Source organism: Triticum dicoccoides, chromosome 5B (genome assembly GCF_002162155.2).
Source record: "Triticum dicoccoides isolate Atlit2015 ecotype Zavitan chromosome 5B, WEW_v2.0, whole genome shotgun sequence".
NCBI lineage: Eukaryota > Viridiplantae > Streptophyta > Magnoliopsida > Poales > Poaceae > Triticum > Triticum dicoccoides.
The window spans coordinates 37,886,152-37,895,717 of record NC_041389.1 but is presented as its reverse complement, the minus strand read 5'-3'; the positions used below and the strand labels follow the sequence as shown (position 1 = coordinate 37,895,717).

At 41.8% G+C, this 9,566-nt stretch overlaps 1 protein-coding gene across 1 annotated transcript; it reads right to left on the bottom strand.

Moving 5' to 3' along the window:
- Positions 1–3,250: 3,250 nt before the first annotated feature.
- LOC119305096 (glutamic acid-rich protein-like) lies at positions 3,251–4,580 on the bottom strand. The gene is made up of 3 exons (XM_037581710.1): positions 4,418–4,580; positions 3,827–3,883; positions 3,251–3,724 (listed from the first exon to the last, which is right to left on the bottom strand). Exons 1-3 carry the CDS (start codon positions 4,563–4,565, stop codon positions 3,387–3,389), a joined length of 543 nt encoding a protein of 180 aa, XP_037437607.1. The 5' UTR covers positions 4,566–4,580; the 3' UTR covers positions 3,251–3,386.
- Positions 4,581–9,566: the final 4,986 nt, after the last annotated feature.

The following is a 9,566-nucleotide window of genomic DNA, read 5'->3' as shown; positions in this document are numbered from 1 at the left end:
TTTTTTTTCTTTTCTGCTTTATTTTTTCTTCTATTTATTTCTGAATAGTTTTTTCTTTTCTGCTATACTTATTTTCTTCTATTTATTTCTGAGTAGTCTTTTTATTTTGTTTTTTTCTTTTCAGCTATAGTTTTTCTTCTTTTCTGCTATTTTTTTCTTTTCTGCAAAACTTGATGGTCAAAGTCTGGAGTTATAACTTAAAAAAAAGAAATGTCGATGTGCAATTAGTTTTTGCCATAACAGAAGAAGTCCGGAGTTGTAATAAGTTATTAAAAATAAAAAAGAGGTGCAATGCTCGTTAATTTGCTTCAAGCCATTCGGAATAGTGTAAACTGCACTGCGCATAGCTCCATGCAGTCTACCGTATTCCTGAAGGCTTGAAGCTAAGCAACGTGAGCATTGAGCCTCTTCTTCATCGTCTCTGCACTCAAGGCTTATAAACCGCTCCTAGTCCCTCTCACTTCGCGAGGTGGGACTAAAAAACAGCTTGCCATAACCTCCTAAACCCGAATACTTCGAAAGAGATTGTCCAGTTTGTAAACGAAGTGCATCCAGTTTTTGCCGTAACCCTCTCTACTTTTTCGAACATGATATGTGGGTGAAATGATGATACCATGCCAAGTTTCAACTTTTTCAGAGTTCATTTGTAGTGATTTTCAATTTCCAGGTCATTTAGTTCTCAAAACAAATCATTAAATGCATGAAAAATAGCAAATGAAGGCATAAACGGTTGAAAGTTGATGGCGTCGCTTTGAACGGTGCATACTGAACGCAAAACATATAAGAGCATTTAGATCATGATCTTATATTTCTTTACAGTCTAAATTGTCAATATGATCTTATAACATCAAAAATACTTTGATCATCAATGATCTTTGTGTGTACAATCTGAATTGTCAATATGAGTCATCAACGATTTATAAACCGATGAAGACTCATATTGCGGCCACAAATTCTACACATAGAGTTCAATGAAGACCAAGTGCTTGTGATAGTTTGAGAAATAACATATTTAAGGTGGTAAAAGGCTTGTTAGGGGAGCGAGGTGGGACTAAAAACAGCTTGCCATAACCTCATTAGTACCGGTTCGTGGTACGAACCGGCACTAAATTGTGATGGTGGGGCCATAGCCTGACCGCAGGCTGACACACCCTCTTTAGTACCGGTTCGTGGCATGAACCGGTACTAATGGTTCGCCACGAACCGGTGCTATTGATCGCCGCCATGAACCGGCACTAGTGTACACATTAGTGCCGGCTGAAATTCCAACCGGCACTATTGTGCTTCACATTTGACCCTTTTTCTACTAGTGCCTCTGGAACTTGTTGAGGTTGAGAATACCAAGGTCAATGGGTCTTGTGTATTGCTGATGCCTGAGACCGTCCTGTAGTTTTTCTGCTCCTTTAGACCTCCTCCCATGCAAAGGTGCTTAGATGAGGTGCTAAGTGCATTAAACACCTTAGCAACTCAACTCCCCAATGCATGGGTGCTTAACTTGTTGTTGCTAAGCATACTTTATTTAAGACTAGCCAAAGTGGGAGTAACTTCAGCAGTAGCATCGAGTCCAACTCAGTAAATTTGCTTATGTGGCAATGAGTTAATGAGGAGAGAGGTAGTTTGAATAACTTAGCTAGTTACGGTAACTTCAGGTGTCCCAATGCAATATGAGTCTATAACCTAATAAATGAAGCTTTGCATGACACCACACTTATGTTACTATCCACTATGAAGGTAGTAACATAGTCTAGAAATATGTGTATGTTACTAGTGTATGTTACTCTTCACTTCACTGTGGCTAGTCTAATTAGTTAGCACCTAAAGTCTTACATCCATTGGTCAAGTTGTTTCATTTAAGTGGTTTGCCTAGGTTCACGCGCTTGACATTGGTTCTTCCTGGATCACCAAAATGCTCTCTCTCCTCGTTAATTGTTGTGCCATGTCACTTTTTTTGCTTATGTGGCGTGCTTAGCACCTATCCATCATGGAGCACTAGGAAAGGCCTTACAGGGCCGGCCCTGTGTTTCGGGAGGGCCTAGGCGAACCCGAGGACATAGGCTCCTATGTCCTAAGTCCTAAGACAATATATATGTATGCGTGTGTTATATATATAACTTATTAAAAGTAACTTCCAATCACACATCTTTAGTTTAAAATATGAGTATAATAATTCAAATGACTCCATCAAGAATAATAATAACCAAATTCGAACCGACTCCATAAAAAACAATGGTACTAAAAAGATCGCAAAACGAAACTAACATGACATGATTACCTCAAATAAGAACGAAATTTATAGATCGGATGAATAACAAAAAATTGATAGATTGGACTAGAATACGTACATATTAAATAAAAAATAAATAAACTACTGAGATTGTCAAATTGAGGTTTGGGGATGGACAGGAAATGGATGCGTACTTCTTGACATCCAGTCGGATGCGTAGTTGTATAGGTATTGCCGTATTGCCGCGGTGCCGGATGCCGGATGGCCGGGCTGCCGCCTGCCTACGGGACTGCTGTGTGGCGGCGACGGCGAGCCGGCGAGGCGAGGGCGACACGGCAAGGGCCAAGGGGCAAGGCGCCGAGCGAGCGAGAAGGCCGACGGGAGGGCGAGGGTGACGAACCTACGAGTCACGGCGCCGCTTCACCTTCGCGTATCCATCAGCGATCGCTAGCTAGCTATATCTGGGCCGCCTAGTCCATCCTATTTTTTTTCTTTAATTCTTTTGTAATTTTTTACTTGCTTTTTGCTGGGCTATAGTATATGTATATACTTCATCATGTGCCCACCCCTCGCCTGGGCCGGCCGTCGCCCCGTCGCCCATGCCCCAGGGCCGGCCCTGAGGCCTTAGACGCTGTTGTTTTGTCTCTAGTTCTCCCTACTGCACTGAACTCTATTGTTGTGGTTGTAGGTGGTAGCACGTTTTCACCCCGTAGCGAGAGCTTTGATGGCGGATTCTTGGTTGAGCAATTAATGGAAAGGGGTTGTCCCTGTTGGAAAAAGGGAAAACAAGTTTGTTTCTTTGGAAATCAGCAAGTCTATTGGAATCAAATAGTTCGTGGAACATAGACATAGTACATCGTAATAAGAATGTTTACTCTGCAAGTGCAGAGCATCATTATTAACTCTCTTGGGTTGTTTATTCAGGATAGAATGTGTGAAGCGCATAATTACTCAACAAATGAAATGTCCCCAAATTACAATGTTTCACTAGCATACTTTAGACAGAAACATGGTGATACACAGACATACATAAATTGGCATGCGTACGTGCATGCAGGGTTCAAGTACAAACATAACAGACTTAGTCTATAGCTGCCCAGAAGATGCATAAGACTTCTTATTACCAGCAAATTATCTACCATGTCTTAAGCACAACTTGGAGTTAGCTGAGGTCCTCGCCATTGCCATCGTCAGTCTGATCGCCATCATCGTCGTCAGTCTGATCCTCCTTTTTCTTGTCACCGTCACCGTTTCCGTCAGCCTCCTCCTCCTGCTCCTCATCCTCATTGTCAGCCTCCTCTTCATCCTCCTCCTCCTCATCCTCATTGTCAGCCTCCTCTTCATCCTCCTCCTCCTCCTCCTCTTCCTTGTCAGCCTCCTCCTTGTCAGTCTCCTCCTCGGGGTCTATCGAGAAGGGGCTGTCTGTCGAGAAAGTGGTCACCATGCTACTAGTGTCTTCATCCTCCACCACGTTATCTGTGATGTTCAGTCTTACAATCCCTGCAGGTAGCACACAGTATAGAGACCAAAATTAATTCGCAAGTCCACTCAAAGATAAGAAAATTGCACCTAGAGATAACAAACACGACGCGCCGTACGTACACTCATCGTCCCAAGAGGTAGGTTGCACGTTCTCAAGCCGCCGGTTTTCCAGCTCTTCTGCATGGTAGAAAGATTTGTATGCACATCAAATGCATTGTTAAGCTCTCCTAATATGAAAATTGTGTAATCAAGAAAAATATATTGACTCGATTTGTGTGTAGCAAGTCCAAACATTTTTTTAGGAACTAGTGAATAGAGAAGATCAAATCGTTTCCTATATACGAGGCCATGCATTATCGGACACAAATAGCATATTAATTCTGGTCAACTACAAAGTGAGCTTGGAACGTGAATAGCTCAAAAAAGTTTGTTTTTCCGGTTCTTCAAAAAGAAAACGTCCAAAAAACATAAATCAAGATTGTACACATGACCAAGTATTATATTTAGTCTTTAAATCTGTGCAAAGTTATGCATTCCATGGCCATATGGGAAAAGAAAGAGGGAATCAAAGTACAAAATGCTGCTATTCAGCCACTCTATCTTGTCTTTCTTGTGAAGAGAACACAAACTTATCAAGCATGTTTCCTCACGAAGAATTGCAGGCACGTAGTTATGCAAGAAACGTAATCAAAGAAGAAATATCTCACTTACCAGCGGTCAGCACACGTTTCTTGCTCTTTTTCTTGCCTTGATTGTTTCCACCGGATGAACCGCCACTGTCCATTTTGTTCTTCTTCTCTTGGCTTTTTTCCCTCTTCAACTTTAGTGTTGTAATGTATGTGCAGTGCGGAGTCCCCATTCTCTATCCTTTTATAAGAGGCTGATATAGCACACATGGGCTACGGTTAATTCAGTGCAGTGCACACAACATGCACACATAAAAGTTGATACGCACAGGTCATGAAATATTTTCTATCCAGTCCCGCACATGAAAACTGTAGCATAGTCCACATCAATCATGCAGCCCAGGCACATGCAGTCTTCATTGCATCACAGTACAGTTTACTAGTGGGCACCTCACAGGCCCACCCAAAACCCTTTCCCTCACTGCACCCTTTCCTGCCCGAAGCGGTCAGTGCCGCATTCATGCTGGTCCAGACCGGACGTGACCTCTCACTGGACCCGGAATTAAAACGTGTGTGTCGGCCGAGAGCCTTGCCCGGCAATTCTTCAATGAATTGCCGAAGCTAAAAACATTTCCCCCTTTTTCGTTCTAGCAATGGATTCTGATTTGATGTACATATACAAGCACTATGTTGAGTCGTCCGATGAGGAGGAGAACTCGGATGAGACGGCGATGATGCAGACGGTCCTTGAAGACGCGAGCGTGTGGAGGAGCATGTTCTCAATTTCAAGGGCTCGATTAAGGGTCATCGAGTGCTCAACCGCAATAAGGCACACGGTTGACACTGCTGGACGACTACTTTGCCCCGGATTCCCTCTTCGCTGACCATTTTCGCCGGTGTTTTCGGATGCGCAAGACTGTCTTCGATCGTTTGTACCATTGCGTCCGGTCCTATGATGACTACTTCATCTTGAAGAAAGACGCTGTGGGAACGGTTGGCTTCTTTAGTTTACCAGAAGTGCACGGATACTTGCATATGGCACGGCCGCTGATTCGTGGGACGAGTACCTACGGATGTCTGAGAGCACACGCGGAGATACCATGGCCAGGTTTGCAACTACCATGGTCGAGGTGTTCGGACCTCAGTACCTGATATAACCAACTATGGCAGAGACCGAGAGGCTCTTGGCAATCTCAGAAGCAAGAGGGTGGCCAGGTTTGCTTGGTTCTCTTGATTGTATGCATTGGAAATGGAAGAACTGCCCGAAGACTTTATAAGGGCGATATCAGGGTCATGTTAAGAAGCCCACCATCATTCTTGAAACAGTTGCATCACATGATCTTTGGATTTGAGACGCTTTCTTTGGCATACCCAGTCTCACAATGACATCAATGTGCTACATCGATCACCGTTGTTTGCGATGCTGGTGAAGGAAAATCTCCACCTTGCTACTATAATGTCAGTGGACATGAGTACAATATAGGCTACTATCTAGTTGATGGTATCTATCCTCCGTGGGCTACCTTTGTCAGCACCATCTCTAACCCAGTTGGCCAGAAAAATGCTCACTTTGCCCAAAGACAAGAAACAACGAAAAAGAATGTTGAGAGGGGATTTGGAGTTCTGTAGGCCCGTTTTGCAGTTGTTCGTGGACCTGCTAAACAATGGGATCCGGAGACCTTGTGGGGGATGATGACATGTTATGTGATCATCCGCAACATTATCGTGGAGGATGAGGGTGAGGATGCTGCCGCAGCTCTAGAATTTGAGAATATGGGTGATCCTATCAAACTTTCAGACTAGAATCCGGCCACATTTGAAGAGTTTATTCAAATGCATCAACAAATTAAACATCGACCAACTCATGAGTAGCTGAAGAAAGATCTGATTGAGTATGGTGGGCGGTTAAAGGGGACAACAATGTTGTGATGTAATATTTAAGCTTTTTAAAATTTGAACTAGTGCTGCATGCGGCTATTTGAACGTTTGCACTCTATGTATGCGGCTATTTGATTGTGCAGACTTAAAAAAATGAGAGAGACCAAATGTATGCGGCTATAGTTGGATGACGGTCTCCAGCATCCATGTCCGCGGACTGGTGCCCCTGTCCGCGGAACGGATGCGGGAGAAAATTTGCGGATGGCCGTTGGAGATGCACTTAGCTTCTTCTTCTTCTTCTTCTTCTTCTTCTTCTTCTTCTTCTTCTCTTTTTTCTTTTGGAATGTTTCTTCTTCTTCTCAAAGCTAGGTTTAGTGTTGTATATAGGTGTTGTGCGCAGTCTCCAATCTCCCCCCTTTTACAAGAGGCGTGGTCTATACACACATGACTACGGCTACTTCCGTGCCGTGCGCACATCAATGTTTTAAATAGCCGGCTATGGCTCCGCTATAGCTCGGCTATAGCCTTTTCAGCAGGGTGCCGCTAAATTGTCGTCTTCACAAGTACCACGCTATATCCCGCTATAGCCCGTTATAACTCCGTTGTAGCTATTTTTGGAGGCCCGCCGCTATTTTTCATAGCCCGCTATTTAAAACATTGGCGCACATGCATGCACACATAAGAATTGATATGCACACATCATGAAATATTCTATATCCAGCCCCGCACATGAAAAACTGTAGCATATATAGTACACGTCAATCATGCATTTAAGCAGACGGTCTTCCTTGCATCATACTAGAGTTTACCAAGTACTGCCTCCATCACAAAATAAGTGTCACAATAAATTGTGTGAATCTGAATGTATGCTACCTGTGCAAATTTGCATCTATAGTATTGGGTTCTTCAAAATATAATAATGACATTTTAGTTTAAATGGTATTTTGTTTTCGTGAAGCATCACACGGATTAGGTGGTCACTGTTACAAAAAGATTGTTGTAAATATTGGTTAGTTCGCGAGCGGTCAAAGATACACTGGCATGGCAACCACAGTCGGCCTTTTCTCCCCTCAATTGGTTTTGACCTTATTTGATCGAATAAACAAGTTTATGGCCTAAAATGGCCACCTCCTAAGTTATTGGTCTAATGTGTACAATTAGTTTAAGTTCATAAACTAATGAATCACTTCACTCTCTTCAAAACATAATATTGACATTTTAATTTAACTGCTATTTGTTTTCCTGCAGAACCACACGATGCACTCTACTAAGAAGTAGGAACATATTGGGGAGAACCAGGGTACGTGAGACTTGATATGTATGCGTCATGAAATGTTCAGAAGTAGAGAAGATAGTAGAAGTCTTGCATACACAGGACAGTTGTCTTAATTTCTCTTTGGTTTTCAGCATGTGGTAAGAAGAACTTCTATGCCGACATGTGTGACAACAAACTATCTTGAAAAGCATACCAGATGGTATTTAATTGATATTATAGTTTTCACTTCAAAAAAATCAAAGGTAGTTTCTTAAAATATTTTTTTCCAAGGGTGATGCCTCAAAAACACTAATCTCGTGTCAATTAAACTAGACGATTAGGATCTCATGATGCAAGAGATAGTGCGAGCGGAGTATGCCTAATTAACACTCTTAAATATTAATCTCCTTGATGTGGTAACACACAACAGAGCTAATGATTGATGCTATGCATTTGCACTGTAAACATAATTAAAGACGATGTTCATTCAACAAACCATTTTCTCTTTGTTTGAGGTAAAGAAGTGATTTCATTCATTCAGCTATATCGAAACCATTCATAGTATGAGGCAAGCAAATCTTGGTGGGACATGCCCGTGGCAGAATGATAGTCCTAGCTAAATCTTGAAATGTACAAATGAAAGGTCTTCAAACTCCATTTTTCTCACGGTAGCTGAAAAATGATAAGTGAGATGACTTAAAAAGAATAATACTGTTACAAAAGTGAATCAACAATGTTGCATCAACATTTTTATAGTAAACTTTATATTTTTGAAAATTGTTTTTTATCAAATATTAAATACAGTGATTTCTATATGGTTGTAATGTAATTACTGGAATAATAAAATTTAACATACTTATTATAACAACAATTATATTTGAATCATTTTTCATAATTACATAAGTTATATAGTGTATACGTGTGCGTTGTGTTGTGTTGTGTGTGTGTGTGTGTGTGTGTGTGTGTGTGTGTGTTCATTTATATTTAAAAACATTGATCATGTTGGATATCTCTAAAATGTAGGTCTAATTAATATCTTAATGGTGGTTTTCTTGGGTATTTTTAGGTACATATAATTATAGAAACTTCTACTTTATAAATCAAATCATGGGGAAATGTTTCTTGCAATGTGGGTTCAGTAAGAAAGTGATAATATCTGCATTGGCCCTATTAGATATCACCACTTATATTAATCACCGATGAACATGAAAATGCTTGCGATTTGTACTTCTCATAAACAAGATTTGATGGTTTGATATGCTCATCGAGAATTATCTTGGTTTCGTCTGGTGTTTACAAGAATTCCTGCTAGTTTCTAGGATAAAATTATTCAAGAAATTATATATAAAATCTAGTTAGTAGGATCTAGTACAACATGTACGATATTTATCGGCGGGAGATAGGCAATACACGATATTGGTCTGTGATGTAGACTTCTCTGCTAACCAAGATTTTTTTTCATATATTCACTAATATTTTGGACATAATGTATAATAGTAATAATATTTATGTCCTCCCTTCGTCTCTCCTCTAAGGAAAGGAGGCTAGGGTTTTTCCCTCTTGTCGGCAGAGCCATCGACCTACCACGTCTCCTGTGACCTCAGGGCCATGGGTGCGCGATGGAACTCGGCCCTTGCCGGCGGGAGGGATTTGTTTTTAGGTGCTTCTTCAAGCTTTCATAGGGTTTGTGTCCTGCTCCGGAAGACATGGCGGTGGCGCCTTCTTGAAGAGGGAATAAGGTTCTCCTCACCTAAGCCACGTCCTAATGGTGCGTCTAGCATCGTCGGAGGGCATGTGGAAATATGTCCCATGGATCTCTCGGGATTCGATCGGTGGTTATCTTTTGGTGGATCTGCTCCGATCCAGTCTTTGTTTGTCTTTGTTCATGTGTCTTCAGATTGGATCCTTCTGATCTAAACTTCTCTTCATTGGCGGCGGTTGCTGTTCTGATGCGTTGGTCCTATATGGGGTCTTAGCACGATGACTTCCTGACTATCTATTACAACAAGTTGTGTCCGGCTCTGGCGAGGGAGGGGCGATGACGGCGACGCGTCTTTGGCTCACTTCAGTGCTTGTAGTCGTCGCTAGGTGGTTTGCAAAT